The sequence below is a fragment of the Anolis sagrei genome, chromosome 6 (genome assembly GCF_037176765.1).
Source record: "Anolis sagrei isolate rAnoSag1 chromosome 6, rAnoSag1.mat, whole genome shotgun sequence".
Taxonomy (NCBI): Eukaryota; Metazoa; Chordata; class Lepidosauria; order Squamata; family Dactyloidae; genus Anolis; species Anolis sagrei.
The window spans coordinates 25,802,384-25,824,954 of NC_090026.1; the positions used below are offsets into that span (position 1 = coordinate 25,802,384).

At 37.7% G+C, this 22,571-nt stretch overlaps 4 protein-coding genes across 4 annotated transcripts; 2 read left to right on the top strand and 2 right to left on the bottom strand.

The window, feature by feature from the left end:
• Positions 1-350: 350 nt before the first annotated feature.
• LOC132779412 (olfactory receptor 4D1-like) lies at positions 351-1,274 on the bottom strand. The gene has a single exon (XM_060783106.2). It carries the CDS (start codon positions 1,272-1,274, stop codon positions 351-353), a length of 924 nt encoding a protein of 307 aa, XP_060639089.2.
• Positions 1,275-6,642: 5,368 nt separating this feature from the next.
• Positions 6,643-7,581, bottom strand: OR11L1 (olfactory receptor family 11 subfamily L member 1). The gene has a single exon (XM_060783105.2). The coding sequence runs from the start codon at positions 7,579-7,581 to the stop codon at positions 6,643-6,645; it is 939 nt and encodes a 312-aa protein (XP_060639088.2).
• An 8,746-nt stretch (positions 7,582-16,327) lies between these two features.
• LOC132779562 (olfactory receptor 5V1-like) lies at positions 16,328-17,254 on the top strand. Its single transcript, XM_060783246.2, has one exon. It carries the CDS (start codon positions 16,328-16,330, stop codon positions 17,252-17,254), a length of 927 nt encoding a protein of 308 aa, XP_060639229.2.
• Positions 17,255-20,162: 2,908 nt separating this feature from the next.
• On the top strand, positions 20,163-21,089 carry LOC132779563 (olfactory receptor 5V1-like). The gene has a single exon (XM_060783247.2). The coding sequence runs from the start codon at positions 20,163-20,165 to the stop codon at positions 21,087-21,089; it is 927 nt and encodes a 308-aa protein (XP_060639230.2).
• Positions 21,090-22,571: the final 1,482 nt, after the last annotated feature.

Consider the following 22,571-nt stretch of genomic DNA (forward strand, 5'->3'; position numbering starts at 1 on the left):
AAAGTTGGCACATTGTCTACAGTGACAGAATATCATCACACAATCTCTGGAATCTACCATTTATTCATGCATGTATTTATGCAATCATATAAACCCGGCTTCTGCACCCTCCAAAAAAAACCATAACAAGATAGGTTAAAAAAAACAGAATACAGATAAAACCAGATACAAAAACATAAACAAAATCATCCATGACCTTAGAGCCCCTTTGATAGGATAGTCACACCAAGAAGAGCAGTGATGTAGAGCACTGAAGAAATGGTTTGACTGTATTTTCTACAGATGTTTTCCTCTAAGAATCAGCAGAGTTCATAACAGAATTACCTATTATGAAAGAATTTTTATTTACATTACAAATTTTTTCCTAACAGTTTTCTAATACTGTTCTTCATTTCTGTGTTTCGTAGAGTAAAGATAATTGGATTTAGCACTGGTGTGATTGTTGTGTACAAGACAGAGATTATTTTGTCCATTGGAGATGTACGGAAAGGGCGATCATAAATGAACATTGCTGGAACAAAATGCAAGCTCATGACAATGACCTGTGTAGAGCATGTAGACAGGGCTTTGCACTTGTTTTCTATCACATGCATTCTAATCTTTACTAAGATGACAATATATGACACAAGTAAGATGCAGAAAATTAGTGTGAGGAGTAGGCCACTATTACAAGCCATCAGCAGCTCTGCAACATATGTGTCTGTACAAGACAATTTGATCACCTGTGGGACATCGCAGTAGAAGTTGTCTATGATATTTGGGCCACAAAAAGACAACTGAAGTATTAGTACTACTTGGACAATGGAATGAGCAAAACCACCCAGCCACGCTCCTGAGACCAAACCACTGCAAACTCCCTGGTTCATGATGACTAAATATAGCAGTGGTTTGTAGATAGCTATGTATCGATCAACAACTATTACAACTAGGAAGAACACAACAGCCCCACCTGTAAAATGAAAGAAAAAAATTTGAACAATACACCAGTTGAAAGAGATAGAATTTGTATGAGAGATGAAGTCCCACAGCATTTTTACTGCTGTCACAGAGCAGTCACTAATGTCTATGACAGCCAAGTTAGCCAAAAAGAAGTACATTGGCATATGGAGAACAGGTGTGTAAATCACAGTAATGATAATGAGGAGGTTTCCAATCCAAGTTAAGATATACATGATGAGGAAGATGAAAAAGAGCATGGATTGAATCTTTGGACTCTGAGTGAAACCCAGAAGAATAAATTCAGTCACTGTTGTGTTATTCCTCTTCAAAGCCATTCAGTGTATTTTAAAAATAGCTGCAAGAAAAAATATATTAAATTTGAGTGTGTTGTCCTGTGCTGTTCAGAAAATGCAGCGAAGATTTCATCCACCCCCTCTATGCTTGCACTATGTTAAATACTCACACTATATAGGAAGTTTTAATTTCAGTATGCTAGGTGGGGCAAAACTTCATTTTGATAGCAACATCAGTGGAATAAATGGCACGATTCTATTATTACAAGGAGGACCAGGAAATGTTTAAAACATTATTTTCATAAATATGCATATTTAATCTGTGATTCAAAAACCCCTTTGCAGGCACTTTGGTTTAGAGATTTTTAGGTGCCTTTGTCAGTCTGGAGAAATGTAAAATTAAATAGGATAACTTTGGCCAATATTCCACATGCCTAACTACTTATTCATGCAAGCACCACAAATATTAATGATTGCTAATTGTGACACTATTACCACAATTGTAACTCCCTATCTCCTACCTATTGTTTTCTGCTTCCCTGGAGACTAGGATGCAGAACAATGGCTTCAAACTACAAGAAAGGAGATTCCATCAGAACATGAGGAAGAACTTCCTGACTGTGAAAGCTATTCAGCAGTGGAACTCTCTGCCTTGGAGTGTGGTGGAGGCTTTTAATCAGAGGCTGGATGGCCATCTGTCAGGGGTGCTTTGAATGCAATATTCCTGCTTCTTGGCCGGGGGCTGGACTGGTTGGCCCACGAGGTCTCTTCCAACTCTATGATTTTATGATTCTATTTTAACAGGAATCAGCAGTGTGGGGAAAAGGTGGAGGGGGGAGATTAACAGAGACAGTTAAGTTACTTTACTAAAGTTGTAGATATGGAATACCAGCCTGAGTTTTGCATTGGTCCAAAATGTAAAATCAAATAACTGTCAATTAGTATATAAATCAAATAGATTCATCACAGAACCTTCCTAAGGCAATATTACCTTCATTACAAAACATTTACTTAAGCAATAGTTATAGTGATTCAGGTACCAATCTACAAACATAGACTACCCCTTGAATTATATCAACTATTGTTTAAGTATTGGTAGAAGGCCCTTCTGGTTGCACTAGAAGATAGATACAAGCCATTTTCACTAATCCTTATCAGATTTTTGGGAAACCCTAGCAATAACCATATTTTGGGCAGCATGAAGGGCTGTAGTCATATTTTCAAATAAGAGGAATTCCTGTTCAGTAATGCAAAGCATCAAGGCATTAACTTCATTACAAAAATTCAGTTAGATATATTAGCCAACCTATAAAATTGCCTTGCAGGAGACTGTAGAAATCCATTATTCACACAGCATATAGTAAATATTGAATTTGCTACAGCAAATAATAGTGACAATATTAATATCGACAGTTTTAAAGGTAACTACTTGAATTCATGGAGGTTAAAGCTATTCCAAGTAACCATTTGCATTAATTATATGTTCGAATGCAAAGAAACATGGGAGATTGATGGGCAATGAAGAAGTTTACAATCTAGCTAGCTGCTTTGGAAGGACTAGTTAGTTAGAGGGGAGGATGGGGTTGAGGATATCTGAGGCAAATGGGTGGCAGGATGTGAAAGAGCTGATACCGTTGACTTCAGGCCTGTATTTGGGGGGGGGGGGGGTGTCAAGGGTTCAAACTGATTTACTCATGCATTTTAACTGGTTAACCAATTCATGAGTAAAACAGGTTTTCTAAAAACCTGAAACTTTTCAGGTGAACACTTCCCCTCTCTGGCTACAGACCTGGTTGACTGGAGTCTCTAGCTTGTATGTCTGGGAGAAGACTTACAAGCTTTTGGGGGGGTTTTCCCCTCTTTCATATGGGCCCCATGACTATTAGTGAAAAATACATTTAAACTCATCATGTTAGAAATAGCTTGGGAAATGTGTACATAATGTTGCATGCAAGCATACACATATTAAGAGAAAAAAAATACAAATTCATTTTTTCAACTAAAATTTTGAAAGAATCCCACATTAGATAAAGAAGATTCTCAGAATTCAGGATGAACTGAACTAAAAGTCATGAAAAAATGTAACACCAAAATAAATGAAAAGGAACAGATCAATCCATATGTAGTACATTTTCTTCTTTCAGCTAGTCCAGCAGGCCAAATTTGGGAGCTAGATCATCCAATTCCTTTACCAAAATGCTATACCATATCATTGCATAGCTCCACTTGGTTCTCAGCTCTAATCTACAGTCCTATAGTTTTGTAAAGTGACATTTCAGATGGGCTAATGGATCTGGACACAATTTTCATTTCTTGGGGTTGTAACAAATAATTGGATCTGTTTTAGCATGCATAATGTAAGCAATATGGAACTTCTGTTATCTCTGTTATCCCACAAAACTGGAGCCTTTAGTTTCCACCTGAAAAGTAAGGTCCATACATCAATATCTAATTACCAAAAGATAACATTTTCATTAGTATCACCTTACCTTTTTCTGCTACTTCACAGAAACATTGCTTCCATGACTCATGGTAACAACATAGAAAATATAGCAGAGTTGTCCTTCCAACATGTTTTTTCATGTGCAACGACTTCAAATAATAATGTTTATTTCAGCACAACCCTTTAAGAACATTATGCATCATGAATACATCAAGCCTTTTTCTTTATAGCCCCTTGTCGTAATGTTTAGTTTGTTGCCCTTAATGAAACATAATGTGAACCCTACATAAAAACTGAGAAAAAGATATAATAGAAGACAATCTAATAGCAATAGGAAAAAGCAGAATATGCGTTTTAGTAGCATATACTTTAGTGTGTCTGCCAGGTCCCACAGAAAAATGTGATGTCAATTGTAAAAACACATTGTAGACAAAAATGGTTGAGACAAACAATTCTAGATAATATTTGCATTCAATTATATATTAAAATTCATAAATCAGAGGTGGATAAAAGTGGTTCAGGAAAAAACTGAATAATTATTTCACTTATATTTCAAGATTTTGTATTTTTCTTCAAAAACAGGACCACTAGTCCAGAATTCTTACAAGATCTCTATTTCTTTGTAGAACCATTCCCTCATTCTTAGAACTTTGCTCATCTAAACTACTGATGTTGCTATTACCCCTATGAAATAACCCACAACACCTTACCATGGATCCAGCAGTAGCCCTATTATCATTGTTTGTACATATCAGAATAATATATTTTTCAGAAATAATGTAAAAAAAAAAAGCTTATTAAAAACAGGGTTCCCTTTCATTTATCTCTCTCCTTCTTCCCTATAGCACAGCTGAGCTCTCTAAGAGTCAAAAAACAAAGCATAGTTGGCTTGGATCACAAGGGACTTAATTAAAAATTGCATATGTTAGAAATGTCCCTTTCCCTCTTGTTTAACTGTATCCTCAGGTGTTCAGACCTGGAGTTGTTGTTGAAATTGAACAGAAACATACAAACATGATCTTAGATTCTGGGAGATGTAGTTCACCTGTATCCAGAGAGTATTGAACCCTGCCAACAAAGGTTCTGGACTGAAATTTGCACATAGACCCAACATGGCCAACTTTGAACACTGGCGGTATTTAGGAGTAATTGAAGAGTGGGTTAATATCAGTTTGCTACCATGACCCTATTACTCCCTGATATAAAATTTTTAACTCAAAGGTATTAAATAGACATAAATATAAGTATGTTGACAGACTGAAAGTGGATGCTGGGTTGCTAATGAGTTGTGACAGTTATATAGTAAGTTCTTCATGTTTTCTTGAATTCGTGATATCAGACCATTGTGAAAGTGAAAGGTTATGACCCCCCCCCCCCCCACCACCACCAACAACAACTTTATTTCTTTCTTTTTAACCTTAGGAAACACTTATCTGGGAATATTTAGGTTTTCCAGCATGACACTATGGTAAACTTCCACTGTAAATTGACCATAGTGTTAAACTGGAAGATTTAGACATTCCTAGAGTTGGAATGCTTGAGTTAGTTTGTCCCTAGGATCTTGGATATGTGGGCTCCTCCTCCGAATCATTTATTTTCCCCCAATGCTTAGATCAAAGATGGCACATAAACCTCACCATGATATCCCAATTCAAACATCTTTATTTTGTTTTATTTCTTTTATCCCACTTTTCCTTCCTTATCAGACTTAAGGCAGGTGACAAGGATATTCAAGGGTTGTGTCCAAATGTAACTGAAACAATGCATATGATAAAAACAATAAACAAGTATTGCTCCAAAATATATAATGTTTTGAACTTTGAAATTAGAAGTCTCATGAGCAACAACCTAGAAGCAGCATACATTCACATGCAAAAAGATTTCTACTTTGATCTTTATACGTACCATGCTACAATTTCTAAGCAGGTGTGCTGCGCATATTTTGCTCAACTTCAGGAACAACTCACTTAAATAGGCCATAAGTAAAAAAATCAGTCCTTGTTTAGTTTGATCTTTCATATTTGGCCATCACTCCACAGGAGGTAAACCTATATCCTCATTGATGCTTAAACATAAAGCACATTGGATATATTGGATCTGTTATTATCCCCTAGCCTTGTAAATCCCAGAATGTTGCTATGACAATAAGTCTTGGAAACAATCAGTTGTTAGTAGGAGAAAAAAGGTGTAAATGAAGAAACCTCAGGAGTTTTTCATCTTTTTCAACCTGCTTGCTTTGTTCTACCCATATACTTATGAATTGAATGTCTGAATACTTCTTGGACTTTATTTATTTACTTACTTTATTTGTATACCGCTCTTCTCAGCCCTTAGGCAACTCAGAGCGGTTTACAACAATTTAGGTATACACAATACAAAATCATTAAGCATTTCTTGTTTCTAAAGGTGACTATGATATGTTTCAGCATGTGTGTCACTGTGGTAGTCACCACAGATGCAATTTTGTTGAGATCCATCAATCTGGTTTGGGAAAGTCTAACATAAATGAAGACCAAGGTGCCATAACCAATGGTACTACTGTAAAACGGGAGGCATATGTGGATACAGGTTTCTGCCTTCCTGTGGCAGAAGGAATCTGGAAAATGGTTTTTAAAATGTAAATATATCAGTGCCAAGAAAAGAGAACCCAAAAGAATAGGAAGTGAGAGAATGAAGTCAATAAACTTTAGTAACTAGATGGCATCACAAGCTAAATGGAATAAAGGGGCACTGTCACAAAAGAAGTGATTAATCACATTGAGGCCACAGAAAAGCAAGCCCAACTTCCTCAGAGTGGGGACAAGTATGGCAAAGAACATATGTTTTACAAGAACCACACATGAACAGTATGCTAATAAATAGAATAATTCATCATGCTTCCTTTCTTAAATGTTGTTATTTCACATGTAGATGAAAGAAACAAGCAACTTTGTGAGTTTACTCTTAATGTTGTCTAAAAACAATTGGTTAAAAGCTATATAAGATACATTTCCTTTTGATCAACTTCTGTAAAGAGTCCTTGAAGGCATTATTCCTCAAACTGTAGATGACAGGGTTAAGAAGTGGTGTTACCACAGTGTAAAAGACAGAGACAACTTTATTGAGCTCTGAAGAAAGGCTAGCACTAGGTTGAATATACATAGACATCATAGTGCCATAATATATTACCACCACAAGCAAATGTGAGCCGCAAGTGGAGAATGTTTTCTTCTTTCCAGAAGCAGAAGGGATTTTCACAATAGTGAAAATAATGAATGTGTAAGATATTAGGGTAAGCATAAAACAAGTGAAAAGTACTAATACAGAGAGCACAAATATGCTTATCTCGATGACTGAAGTGTCAGAGCAAGAGAGCTTCAGCAAAGGGGGAATGTCACAAAAAAAGTGATTGATTTGATTGGAGCTACAGAAATTTAGTCTGGAGATCAGCAAAGATGGCAAAAGCCCTGTGAGGAGACCACTCATCCAAGACCCGATTGACAAATGAATGCAGAACTGAATGTTCATAGTTACAGAGTAATGCAGAGGGTCACAAATTGCCAAATACCGGTCATATGCCATTACAGAAAGAAAAAAACACTCTGTTGCTCCCAAGAAAACAAAAAAGTACAACTGGGACATACACTCATTGAAGGAGATGGTCTTGTTTTCTACAAGGAGGCTGATGAGCATCTTGGGTACAATAGTGGTTGTGTACCATATCTCTAGGAAGGAAAGATTTTGGAGGAAAAAGTACATTGGAGAATGGAGGCATGGCTCCAGCTTGACCATCACAATGATGACTACATTGCCTGTAATGGTTAGAATATAGATAAGGAAGAACACAGTGAAGAGGATGATCTGCCACCCCGGAAGGCTCTCAAAACCCATTAGCTGGAATCTAGATACGGTGCTATGGTTAGCCATTTGCTTCACTATTTATGAGTTCTAGTGAAGATAGATATAGATGAATGTGTATTTACTTGATATCGTTTCTGAAAAAGAACAGAAAAGCAGAAAATTAATTTTTTTGCAATAACGACATTTGCATTTCAAACAATAATACAGTTTATTTGACTTTTATCTTTGCATCTCATTTTTAAACAAGTGTGAATGGGAGCAATATAAGGGTTAAGGAGAATCCCATTGTATTTAAGCAAAATTATGTTCGATCTATCATTCTGTTTCCAGGGAACACAATACTGTTCCCAGGTAGCTTTTGAGTATGGCATGAAAGCAATACTCCCATAGCTGTTCCCTGGTACCATATATTATTGATGAAAAGATTAATTAAAAATTGACTCCAAAAACAGGAGCTAACTTATGCTTGAACTCTGCCACCACTTTTGTGAACTCTGCCACCACTTTTTAAATACTGGGACAAGAAAAAACAGTGACAGTGGCCATTTGGCATTAACTTTCCTTGGAGAGAAGGGCTGGGGTGGGCGTCAGTTTCTTTGACGGTGGACTCTCCCAGATGAATTTTTACCCACCTGCAGTTGTCTGCAGCCAGCCCACTTCTCTCTTCTTCCTGCCCCACTTTTCTGAGGAGGCTAGCAAGCTGTCTGTGGGTGGTGAAAGCAAAAGATATCAGCAGACTTTTGAGCTGTGTGGAGGAAGGGGAGAATCAGTCTGAAAGGTGAGTGAAGAAACACCTGCAGTGCTGGTAAGCAGGCCAGCTGCAATATCTCATCTCTTGCCTGTCTTCTTCTTCAATATGGTATAATGCACCTTGAGATGGTATAATGCATTTTACAGCTTCTTCACCATCCTCCTGTAACTCTCATGTAGCATTAAAGATACCTGCTGTTCTTTGATCTCATGCTCACCCTACCCTCTGCTTGTGCATCTATAACAGGCATGGACAAACTTTTTTGTGGGGGGTGGGCTCATTGCAAAGTGGTGTGGGGAAGGCAGGCTAGACCGGGCTGGGAGGGGAGATGGAGGGCAAGGGAGATGGGGGGCTGTTGGCACAGAGAGACAGTCGGCATGGGGGTCAGTTGGCATGGTGTGGGAGGGAGAGTCCTCCTCTTAGCCTGAGGACACAGGGGCCTGCCACATCCCCAGGCTGAGAGGAGGAGACACATGGTTGGTAAGAGCCCTGGGGAGGTCTTGGTAGTGTGTTTCTGCTTCAGCCCTTCTTTCAGTCTGGAAATGCAGCAGGTCACTTGATCCACATGCTGATAGGAGGCCCAAGGCAAAGGAGGGCCAGACAAAAGAGCCCAAGGGGCCATGTTTGTCCTGCAGTCCTGGTTTGCCCATGTCTTAGCTATAAGAACTAATCTGATAAGGTTGTTTCGATAATGGTTAAGTTGTTCTTTAAAACAAATATTACTGACAGTAGAATTTAAAAATGGTCAGTGCAGGAGAATGTAATAAGAAAATCACAAAATCTGATCAACCCTTCAAAAATAAATGACCATTGTGACTCAGGCTTTTTGTTTTGTTTTGTTTTGTTTTGTTTTGTTTTGTTTTGTTTTGGTAGGAGTAAGTTTTACTTTACATTTAATTTTGGATGAGATTCTTACTTTCAAAGCAAGTAGGGCAGATGAAGTAAGATATTTAATTTAGTTTATGTCAAAGCTTTAGAAAAGTAACTTTCCCCAATTTGGCATCTTTCATAAAAGTTACTGTAGATGGCATTAAACATTATAATTTACATTAAAAGTGGTCTGACAAATTCTAAACTAATCCTGCAGAAACAATGTATCATAGAATCATAGAATCAAAGAGTTGGAAGAGACCTCATGGGCCATCCAGTCCAACCCCCTGCCAAGAAGCAGGAATATTGCATTCAAATCACCCCTGACAAATGGCCATCCAGCCTCTGCTTAAAAGCTTCCAAAGAAGGAGCCTCCACCACACTCCGGGGCAGAGAGTTCCACTGCTGAACGGCTCTCACAGTCAGGAAGTTCTTCCTAATGTTCAGATGGAATCTCCTCTCTTGTAGTTTGAAGCCATTGTTCCGCGTCCTAGTCTCCAAGGAAGCAGAAAACAAGCTTGCTCCCTCCTCCCTGTGGCTTCCTCTCACATATTTATACATGGCTATCATATCTCCTCTCAGCCTTCTCTTCTTCAGGCTAAACATGCCCAGTTCCCTAAGCCGCTCCTCATAGGGCTTGTTCTCCAGACCCTTGATCATTTTAGTCGCCCTCCTCTGAACACATTCCAGCTTGTCAATATCTCTCTTGAATTGTGGTGCCCAGAATTGGACACAATATTCCAGATGTGGTCTAACCAAAGCAGAATAGAGGGGTAGCATTACTTCCTTAGATCTAGACACTATGCTCCTATTGATGCAGGCCAAAATCCCATTGGCTTTTTTTGCCGCCACATCACATTGTTGGCTCATGTTTAACTTGTTGTCCACGAGGACTCCAAGATCTTTTTCACACGTACTGCTCTCGAGCCAGGCGTCCCCTATTCTGTATCTTTGCATTTCATTTTTTCTGCCAAAGTGGAGTATCTTGCATTTGTCACTGTTGAACTTCATTTTGTTAGTTTTGGCCCATCTCTCTAATCTGTCAAGATCGTTTTGAATTCTGCTCCTGTCCTCTGGACTATTGGCTATCCCTCCCAATTTGGTGTCATCTGCAAACTTGATGATCATGCCTTCTAGCCCTTCATCTAAGTCATTAATAAAGATGTTGAACAGAACCGGGCCCAGGACGGAACCCTGCGGCACTCCGCTCGTCACTTCTTTCCAAGATGAAGAGGAAGCATTAGTGAGCACTCTCTGTGTTCGTCCACTTAACCAATTACAGATCCACCTCACCGTAGTTTTGCCTAGCCCACATTGGACTAGTTTCCTTGCCAGAAGGTCATGGGGGACCTTGTCGAAGGCCTTACTGAAATCCAGGTACGCTACATCCACGGCATTCCCCGCATCTACCCAGCTTGTATCATGTCTTATCCTGTCTGATTTCAAGAAAGAAAGCACAGCCATATATTGCTATTTATTAATATACTAATTGCTTTTGGACTTTAATTGATTGCTTCCATAAAATCATAGACATGATTAAAAACTATCAAGAAACCGTACAAATAATCCAATCACTGTATTAGCAATTTGTTTCCATAAATACAAAAATATGACTTTAAACTTTAAAAAAGCCCAACCTTTGAAGACAGTTTTCTCCATCCCTACAGTTCATATTCTTTGGGGTTTGACTAGAGTGGAATATTTAATAGGTAAGAATAGCTCGTAAAGAGAATTGCATGCTGATTATGAAAGTCTTAGAATTGCAAAGTCATTTTTATGTATGCTAGCGAAGTGTAAACACTCAACGGCATCTAAATAAAGTACCAAATCACAGTGGTGTTTAATGCAGTTATTCCTTCTGTTTTTCTTCAAATCAGGGATGGGAATATCCTGACTGTAGTAAGCAGAAAGGGAGATACATATTTTACAAACTACAACGACAGCATCCATTTCCTTCCATGTAACTATCGACCTCATCAGACAGGGGTAGAGTCGGTGGCATACTTGACTTTGCCTTTCCTTTAAGCACAGAACCCACTGGCTCCCATTACATGACAGACAGGTACTTCTGGTGGGGCTCCATAGTAAAAGGAAAGATGATTTATTTATGGCATTTCTACCTCACCTTTCTCTACTCCAAAGGGGACTCAAGGCATGCCACCATATGGAGTATGCCACCATGACAGCAACATGGGAGGCTTCCCGTGTACCACCAGGAACAATATGGGAAGCCAGGCGGATGATACTTCCCCCCATGGGATAGTGACTTGGGTAAGTCGGCAATGCGGTGCATGGGGTGATGGGCTCCCCATATCTCCCAATATGAACTGTCGGAATTACTCTTTGCTGTTTCTGGCAGTCTTTATGATGAGGTCCTATGTTCCTTTAACCTTAGTGGTAACTTTTCACTGACATCTGCAGTGAACAATGATCCATGGTGATCAGGGCTAGGAAAAGATAAAGTGTGCACCATAATTTCCATAAAATGCCACATGTTTGTAATTAAAGAAAAATAATCATACTTAGCAATGAGTGATAGCCTATGATGAATTATAGAAAAGCAGAGGCTGTTACTCTGTGCTACTGAAGAAGGGAAATTGAAGTATATCCTCTAGATTAAAGCTAGAATACTGGAAGAACGAGGTTTGAATTCCCACTCAATCATTGAAATCTACTAGATTTAAAAGTCCTATGATATGCTCACATAAGTCAGAGTAAACTTTCCAGCACAAACAACAAACTCACCGAAGAAATTATTATAGTTGTCTTGTAAAGGATATCTGGAAGAGCCACCTGATTATCAAAATGATTTCATCTCAGTGCGAACATACGTAGATGCGAATTTGACGATCAGAAACCATGTCTTTGAATTATGCATAAGAGCAAGAGATAGAACAAGGTGTGGCTTGTTTGATATTCTGCTGCCCAAGCTTTTTGCTTCTAGCAAAGGAGGTAGACCTGCCAGAACTTTTAAAGACTTCGGAAACACCCAAGGGGTGTAATTTGCATGGCTTCTGGGGAATTCCCAGTTGATTGTGTGGAAAATAAATTCTTTGATTTTATGCACTAATGGAAACACCACATACAGAGCATCTAACAATGGGAAAAACACAAAGCTAATACAATAGCTCATCACTTGAACAGTTCTGAAAAATGATATAACAGCATAACCCCTAGAAAGGATTTGAGCCTTCATGTGATTTAAATCCTAAGAATAGAAGGAAGAAGGATACACTCTGGCCTTGCCTTTGTATTATCTCACCACATCACAAGTATTGTAGAATATCATTCTCTAGGATGGTCTAGGGATGCAAAGAGTAACCCTTTTTGTTTGGCTTCCCATCTGAAAGGGGGGGGGGGGTGTTCCTTTTTTTTGTTTAGGAAATTGCCTCCAAAAAGCTCAGCAGCATTCTTCACCATTCATAGTCTTCTGGATATTAATATACGCATACATTTAGGTATATATATTTGTAATGAAATCATTATTTCTTGCTTACTTGTTTTCTGAAAACTACTTTTAATGTTTTGTTAATAGTTAATTAAATAAAGCATCCATACATTTAGATGTCTTTCTAGTTTATCAATATGATAATGAATCAAAGTAGTTAACATGCAAATATGGTTGAGTTACAAGTGCTAAAGACAATACTCCTCATCATCCTTTTTTCCTGAAGGAGAATTGTGGTTCAGCCTGTGTTACTAGTGGAATCTCCTATTTCCCGAAATCCAAAATCTGAAATACTCCACCACTATCACAGATTTCACTGGTGGAAAGCAAAGTGGGAGAAATACAGAGCCCCAGTAAAAAGCAGACATCGGGGGCAGGAAAAATCCAAATACATATGTTACCACAAACTTGGGAAATATTTGAATGCTAGAACTATGCTTCTTATGGAATTCTCAAAGCTAGCTTCATGCAGAAGAGTGTTAACTTAGCAACATATTCCTCCCAGAAAAGTTTAGCAGAACCTTTAATTCATAACTGGAAAAATCAGTTAAGGTTCTTGAGTCTTCAATGGAATTGAACAAAATGGAATTGAAAGTGAGGGTGTTATTCACATGATGTGTTGTTCATGCTTAGATGTAACCTATGCTGATTTCATTGTTAAAGCCTCTAACTCATTTATACATATCTGAAGAGGAGGGAAGTCATTTCTAAGAAAGAGCTCTGACAGCTAGATTAGCTATCAAAATGTTAAAACCAACTAAAGACCTATCTCTTCAAGCAGGCCTACACAGCCAGTTTTAAGCATAAATTTTAAACTCATGTCTTGTGTTTCACCTCTGCGTTGTGTGTTTTAATATGTATTTTATAGAAATATCCCATTTGCCAGAAATCGCATTGTAAGTACAAATTTAACCAATTTGATTCGACTTACGAGGACTAATGATAATTTTGCACAGCTCTACCTAAGCAAAAAAATGCACTCAGAAATTCATGAATGAGTAGAAACATATGAGAAAATACAGAATTCTCATAGTAATACCAACAAAATGCATACCAGAGGGAGCTTGCTAGTTAGAGGCAGCTTTGTGCATTAATGCAGTATAGAGAAACGAGGCTATACATCACACTGATTCACATAGCATTGCTTCTCAATAAATGATGGGAATTAGCTATTAAGTATTTTAAAACCCACTTGCATCATCTCATTTCCTACTGGGAGTAGTAGTTCGGACAGGCTTTGTTTCTCTGTCTAGGATCACCTCTTTTGCTGATTAGCATAGGAAAAAGTGGGTTTTAATGTGTTCTGTACATACTGAACAGGAGCATAGGAGAAATTGAGCTTGATAGTACCGTATTTATTTTTCTGACAGATCACCAGGGCAGGCAAAAGACGATTCAATAGATAAACACTCTTACTTTTGATTGAAAAGTGCTAACAACATGTTTGCTTTGGATTGTGGGACCTACAGGTGTAGAAAAGGAACACATTTAAGGCAAGCCAAGAAACACATATGCTGAGTCTTTCAGACCTCTATCATGATAAGTTGGTTTTCCTGACTCCAATTACAAACCAGAGCATCTTGGGCTATGGTGTTGACCATAATTCACTAGAAGATGACTTTAGAGAATCCCTTGCTACATATACTCTCATAACAATTGGAGCTACCATCATATATTTATCATTGTAGCCCTAGCTCACCCCAAACTATAGAAATGAGATGAAAAAATGGTGCTTGAAAAAGTTTGAGTTATGCAAATTGAAATACAGAATTAGCCATAGCCTTTGAAAAAGGCTTTTTGACTCATGAACTTTCAACAGTTATTATTTTGAGTGGATAGTAATAGATCAGCTTGTATAGGTTCAGGATGATACATGGTCCCTGCTGAGCAAGCATCTCTTTCTGTACACATCTGATTTGTGCTAAGCATTGAAAAGACAGGTTATACTTGCTAACCTAAGTAGTCGGTCTTCTCATGGTACAATCCTACATTTTTAAAAACAATGTGCACTTTAAACTAAGCAATTTAAAACATAGTTTTTCTTTTCTTTTTTAAAGTGAGTTTTAATGTGTTTCTGTATGACTTAGTTATGACCCTATTGATTAGTTGAAAGTCTTTATAACACTTTTGGGAATTTACTTGCGTAGGAAAACTCTTGAGGTAGAAACTCTCAAAGGTACATTCACATATATTTTTAAATGAAATGTGAAATCAATGCACAGCACACAGCGAATGTAAGAACATGAAAGAAGATAGGTCCCTTTACAGGTAAGGAAGGGAATGTTTTATGACTGGGCCATACTTTTGTTTCAGATTGAAGCAATGACTCATATTAATAAATTACTGTAATGATGCTTCTTACCCTTGTTACATTATATATATATATATATATTCCTTTTTTTAGAAAAGTGTAAATTAAATATGCTTCACTCCCCTCTACGATATGCAGTTTTCATTCACGCATATAGAATCATAGAATCAAAGAGTTGGAAGAGACCTCATGGGCCATCCAGTCCAACCCCCTGCCAAGAAGCAGGAATATTGCATTCAAATCACCCCTGACAGATATTTTAGTGGGAACTATTGTGATACCTTTTATGTTTGTCTGGTTGTATTTAATTTTCATTGAAATGTAAGAGATTTAAGACATAATTTCCTTGTCTCAGGAAATGAGAATGTAAACAACTCTTGGTAGTTTTTCCCATTGAATTCAGTGGGGCATTTCTGCATATGCTATATAGTACTGTGTTGCCAATCTGGATCCAACACCTCTTTTTAATTGCTTCCCTCCTGTCTCCCATCCTTATCAGTAAGCAATGCCAGCAGAACAATGGAGCAATGGAATGAATGTTCTGCAAAAGGCTGCAGAATAACACATTGTTCCGAATCCAAAAATAGATGCATATGTAAACTGTACTTACAAGTGCATATGTTATAAATAGAATACTGTCAAACTATTCAAAATACACTTTTTGTAGATGTAAAGGCAGGGGCATGTAAAGAACTGGTTATATTCAATATATGATTAATAAATTATGTGACTAAGTGTAGAGACCTGGTGTTTGGTTCAGATTGCGTATAATCATAACAGAATAATACACTAGGCATTCCACATTATGGATGTGGCTATATAAAGCATCTTCCCTTGCCTCATCATGGTACACTTTTGGACAGAAAGCTTCCATCATGCTAGGTTATTTGCCATGCTGATTGGAGTTGTTGGGAATTGTAGTTCAAACATCTGGGAAAGGCATATGATATTACCCTGAAACTAAGATTGCAGTAAGTCTTGAGGAAAGAGACCCAAATAGCCACAATGAATAAATTCTTCTGTTGAATCTTCCAAATTGATCTCAACCCTCACGCAAAGCTGCAAAATATGAGGTATTGAACTGTTTATTAGGTTCTTTCATGTATTTATAGAAAAGTAACAAATGATGGCGAGGCTTTGGTATATTCCAGCAGCACCAAGAGACACTGGCAAAACTTAGTGCACTAAATCTAACTTAGACTATTATTATGTATGGACACACAGCTCTTTCTGTGTGCCTTCAGTGCCTAGGAGCAATAAATATTTGCAAGCAGACTTTGTGGCAAAATTACTGCAAACCTTTAATTGATAACAGCCTGCAAAACTTGTAGCATAGGATTTGCTGAGTATTCGCTGATTTTGATGCTACTTTGATGTACTGTATCTTTTTCCTACAGACAAAAAAAATCTGGCAGCTGGTTGGGGATTAGACATGGAGGCACATAACCAAACAGTACTTTCAGAGTTCATAATTCTTGGCTTTCAAGATCTGCAGGATCTACGCCTTTTACTCTTCAGTGGATTCTTGACCATTTATTTATTCACAGTGCTGTGGAATGCTTTTATTATCACAATGGCCACATTGGACCAGCGACTCAGAACTCCCATGTACTTCTTTCTTGGTAACCTCTCTGTTCTTGATATCTGCTACACTACTACTACTATTCCTCCGATGCTGGGCCTCCTTCTCACACAGAGAAACAGCATCTCTTATATAGGCTGTCTGCTTCAACTGTATTTCTTCTTCTCCTTTGTAGGTACTGAATGCCTCCTTCTGGCGGTTATGGCCTTTGATCGATATGTTGCTATTTGCAAACCTTTGCATTATTCGCTGGTTATCAGAAGAACATTTTGCCTTCAGCTAGTTACTATATGTTGGGCTGGTGGTTTCATCAACTCTGCAATACACACATGTTTTGCCTTCAGGTTGCCTTTCTGTGATGACAACCGCCTTGATGCTTTCTACTGTGACATCCCTCCTCTGCTAAAGCTCTCTTGTGGAGATATTACCCTGAATCAAAGGCTTTTGTTATTCATTGGCCTGATCATAGCTTGGACACCCCTTTTCTGTATTCTTCTGTCATATGCTTACATCATTTCAACTGTCTTGAAAATACGCTCCACAGAAGGGAGACAAAAAGCTTTCTCCACCTGCTCTTCTCATCTCACTGTAGTTCTCTTGTATTATGGCAGTTGCATTTTCACCTATTTAAGGCCCATTTCTTCTCAGTCATCAGTGAATACAAAGTTGATCCCACTAATGTATAGTATCTTGACACCATTGTTAAATCCAGTCATATATACCTTGCGCAACAAGGATGTGAAAAAAGCTATCCAAAGTGCAATGGGAAAGGTTTGAGTTTGTATAATAAACCTTACCATGTAAGATTTATTACACAAGTTCATTAAGATCCTTACATGTTAAGGATCTTAATGAACTTTTTACTAAAATAACATTGGATCCTACATAGGGAACACATTATGAAATCAAACAAGAAAATAAAAAAATGTTGTGACACATTTCTAAAAATAAATACAAATGATTGTTTTGGGGGGATCAGCATACAAAAAAGAGACGTGTCAGTGTAGTTCCATAGTGATTTATCTTTAAGAATTTGCTGTTCTTGTGCATTACAGATGTGATTCTGCCCTAAATTTCTTCTTCAAGGAAGCACTGAGAAATTTTAGATTTTTTTTCCTTTCAAGGTGAGAATGTTTTCAAAAACTGCACAGCATTTGAAGATTATTCACTGTTCAAATCTTCTGTGCAAAATGTACCTGTGTGTTGATTTGTAGATGAAGCAGCATTTCTGGGCAGAAAATCATGTTTCTGTGCAAAAATAATATTTCAGCATAAAATAACAAATGGCAAAAAGACATTATAGACACCTTGTATATCCGAGGGAGATAAAAAGTTATTACATGCAGGTTTTGAGATATGAACTGTTGGGACAATCATTTGTTAATATAAAAACAAGCATAGATACATAATTTGCTAGATATAAGGAGGATGAAAACTTGTTAAACTATAAAGGGACAAAAGAGAAGCAGGAAAACCTTTTTTAAAACTTATTTCTGTTCTATTTTAGTTATATGTAATTAGAGTTGAGATGCATGTTGATAGGATAAATTATGTAGTTAATTATTTAGCCATTAAGTATGTTTATGTTTATATATGTGTGTGTTCCTTTATTTGTGTTTTATATGAATTTGAATTAAAAATGGAAAAAAGAAGTTGTGTAAGATTGCTTGATCAAAATATTCCTTCAATACATGTACTAGTTCTCTAGTGTTGCAACTATGAATTCAGGTGAGATGGATACAGCAGAGATGTCCTGGTCCTCTATTACTTTATGAAGCACCTGAGCATTATTGTATAGCTAGAGGAACTGTGCTTGAATTAAAATTTGAACTTCTCCTGAGTACTGAGTGATCTAGAGGTTGGGAAGAATCCCTTGTCCTTGGGGCTGGTTTCGGGGTCCTTCCCCTTACCAGGGATCAAAGCAGCCTACACCCTTTAGCTAGCCTTCCAGTATCTGAGTTGGAGCTTTGAGCAACCATGGTGATCAAGGATTGCTCTCAGGGTGTTTCACCAAATGGGATGGTGGGGGTTTGTGTCGAGAGTAACCAACTGCGTCAGCCACTCCCATATCAAATTTGCACCCCCAAATTTGATTAACCATCAAGAAACATTTAAATGGTGACAATAAAGTTGCTCTCATTGATTCTACTTCTGTTGTCTGGTCTCTTTATTCCTCTGGTTTGTCAGCAAGGACTTTTTTTCTTCAGTCTTCTCCACATGATGTTTTAGAAGCCTGCTGATTTGACATATCAACCTAGAGAAACAGTTCAGAGAAGATGGTTCTTCTTCTCTGCTCAGGAACATTACATAAATATTTGTTTCAGAAAAGCATCATTTGCCATCTTATCTTGGTTTGATGGCCTACAGCAAACCCTTAGAACAATGCTGTATTTATTTATTTCTACATTCATTTTTATCCAAATGTTTTCCACTAGTTCAGTTTGATCCCTCACAATGATTTCTGTACAAATGAATTTGTTTTTTACTTAAAATGCTACTCCCTCTCCTTTTGTTCATCATATATTTCCTTTGAACAGATGAGATCCTTCACTTGTTATGTTCCAATCATGAGAACCATCCCACCACATCTCCTCCTTTATACTAATAACTTAATATTTACCTTCCTGCACTAGTACTTCAAGCTCATCTTAACCGTTTCCTAAACTTGGCACATTGTATACAGGCATCTAGAGTGTTATTTTCTTCTAATTTCTGTACTTTTTTTATAATTCACCTGTAATTTTTAGCATACCTATAATAAAAGGAATGGTGTAAAACATTTCAAATTCATGCAGATTTTAGAAGATCCCGATAGTTGGGATAGGGAGACTTAAGTGCACTACAGAGAGGGAAGAGGCTATCCTTGCTTATGTTGTTTGTTCTTCACATCAAACCACTACCATCACCATATTCAAATAACTGTTTCATTTAAAAGTACCAATGCTTCAAACTACCTGAGAATTAGGTATCATTTCTACATTAAAACACTGTTAGCTGTTGTCAGAGAGGTATCATGATTTTGCACTGAGAAGTACATGGCTGTCCTGCATTGAGAAGTTAAGGATGTGATGGCGATCTGGCTGCAACATCTGTCACTGCATTGATCTTACAGAATAGTTTTGAACCTCTATTAATTCACAGGGCTTTCTTCTTCACTTAGAATTGGGAATTATACAGAGAATTAATTGGTAACATGTAAGCATCATATTTTCCTCATATCTGTTTAATAAATCATGGCTTATTATCTTGGAGAGCGTTACCCAAAGGGATACTAATGGCAGCAAGAGTATATAAATATAACAGTAAAAAATAACTGTTGGGCACACAACAAGAAAATTTCTGTTCCAGGTAAGGAAATAACTATTTCATGTGTAAGTAAATATGGTCCAATACTGTCCTTGCTCAGTGGAGCAAGATAGAAGAGTTGCACATTTCATTCATTTGAGGAACAGTAATGATTTGTGGGGATAATATGTACATATTTGCAGTGCAAGTCTATGCATGCCACTTTTGAGTGGGCAAGTCGCACTATGCTGTGACTTATTCTCATGGAATAATATTGGAATGCAATCTTAGTCTCTTCATATTAAATATTGTAGTATGGATAAAACCTTTCACTTTTACAACAGTGACTTACGCATGCCTTTTTTCTGTACAGAAATGATGTTATTACTATAGTTGAGACATGGATATAAAAAACCAGACTGAGCTGACTGATTTCATTCTTCTGGGCTTTTCAACTTTGGAAGACATCAATATTTTAGTCTTTTTGGGGTTCCTGGCCATTTATTTATTTACTGTCATGTGGAATGCTTTCATTATTTTGATAACTATACTGGACCAGAGGCTGAAAACCCCTATGTATTTCTTTATTGGAAACCTGTCATTTCTTGACATCTCCTATACTACTACCACAGTCCCCCAGATGCTGGGCCATCTTCTCACAGAGAAAAATAACATTTCCTACATGGGTTGTGTGTTCCAGCTATATTTTTTCTTCTCCTTGTTAGGTACAGAATGCCTTCTTCTAGCCGTCATGGCATTTGACCGCTATGTTGCCATATGCAATCCTCTACGCTACATGGAAATCATTAACAAAAGCACTTGCTTCCAACTGTCTTTGGTTTGCTGGGCTGGCGGTTTTCTCAACTCAGCTATACACACAGTATACACATTCAGACTGCCTTTCTGTGGGAACAATCAAATTGATGCTTTCTACTGTGACATTCCACCATTGTTAAAGCTGTCATGTGGGGACATATCCCTCAACCAAATGCTGTTGCTCTATATTGGCTTGCTCATAGCTTGGACCCCTTTTATAAGCATCCTTGTGTCATATGCTTATATTATTGCTACTGTCTTAAAGATACACTCTCCTGGAGGGAAACAAAAAGCTTTCTCCACCTGTACCTCTCATCTCACTGTGGTTCTTTTGTACTATGGTAGTGCCATATTTAGTTACTTGAAACCTATTTCCACTGATTCACCAAATAATTCAAGGCTGATCCCATTGATATATAGTATCTTGACTCCATTGTTAAACCCAGTTATATATACCTTGCGCAATCACGATGTGAAGAAGGCTTGGCAAAATATGATATCAAAATTTTAAAAACTTCAGTTTGAGAAAGGCTCCAAAAACAAGTCACATTTTTAATTATGCAAGACTCATCTAACACCAATGTAATATCAAATTATTCAAGGTCTGTACAGCAGGTTCATGCCTTTCGTTGCCTATGGGAGTTAATCTCTTTAAAAAATCAAGACATTCACATGTTCAGATATCTAACAACACAAAAATTGCAGGCTCCATGCAATGCAAGCTATATATATTGCACTGCACACATTTACAATGTATCTTCAATTCACACACACCATCCCTTTATCATTGTCTTTTGTTTTTGGGCACATTCTCCTACTTTTTCATTTTAATTAGTTAATATTCATTCATGAGACTCATGATGTGTGAAATGAAGTAACAGTCTTCTCTTTTTCAGCGGTTCTTTAAAGCCTGGAAATGCATGACTGAATATTATTATGTGGAGAAATTTTTGTACATTCTTTGGTTCTTAGAATTTGTATTTCCATTTAAGCACAAATTTGATACAAAATATATTTTTGAACACAAAGGACATTTGGGCTGTGCACCAGCAGTCACTGGCAAAAGGAAATGTGTGAGGGGCAGCTTGTGACACCCCACAATCTCTCTCTCTTTCCTACATTATATGGTAGGGACAGGACGGGATGCATTGGCACTCTGTCCCTTTCCCATCATATGGGAGAAAGGGTGGCAATGCACATTGCCCTGCCACTCTTTCCCCCATCATACAGGAAAAGGGGGAGGAGAGGGCAGGTAGCTCAATCAGAACTACCCAAAATACACTTTTCTCCCTGTAGTGGTGGAGGAAGCACCTTTTGGCACTTCCCCTCTACTTTGGAAGGAATGTGGGCAGAGCCTGCCATGCACCATGTAGAAAATAAGTTAATAATATTGGTCTGATTAATTATCCTCAATTGTATGGAATTCCAGGGCTGGCTTTTTATTCGTTCAGTGCAGTTGGCAAAAATACTATTGAGCATTACTTGCTTAACTGTGTCAGCCAGTGATTTGCAAGCACACACAGAGTGAATGGCCATCAATTTCCCTTACACACAGAGAGAATAAACAGCATATTTTAAGTAACTACTTCACCACACTAGAGAATGAATCCACTTTAAATTTGGTTTCTGCCTCCTGCAGAACTCTGGGGTTTGTAGTTTAGTTAGGCTGTAAAAGGCTCCTCCCTAAACTACAAACCCCAGAATTCTGCAAGAGGCAGCAACCAGATTTAAAGTGGATTCATTCTCTAGTGTGATGAGGCCCAAAGTTTCTAATATAAGAGAAGTGGTACTCTCAGTATAGCTTTCTCCTCTCCTCCCTTGCTCATCCTTTCTCTATCCTAATCTCTTTTTCTACACTTAATTTCCACATCCTTCTTTCTTCAGTCTCTCTCTCATGAAACAGAGAGATTAAACACAAAAAGAAATATTATTTTCAAACAACCAGAGCTTCACGTTACCCTCGTGCCAACTGCTGACCTACCCATGTTCTTAG

Bases quoted from the DNA above. Each gene is read 5' to 3' on its own strand.
- LOC132779412 (XM_060783106.2), bottom strand. From the start codon at position 1,274: ATGGCTTTGAAGAGGAATAACACAACAGTGACTGAATTTATTCTTCTG.
- LOC132779563 (XM_060783247.2), top strand. From the start codon at position 20,163: ATGGATATAAAAAACCAGACTGAGCTGACTGATTTCATTCTTCTGGGC.
- OR11L1 (XM_060783105.2), bottom strand. From the start codon at position 7,581: ATGGCTAACCATAGCACCGTATCTAGATTCCAGCTAATGGGTTTTGAG.
- LOC132779562 (XM_060783246.2), top strand. From the start codon at position 16,328: ATGGAGGCACATAACCAAACAGTACTTTCAGAGTTCATAATTCTTGGC.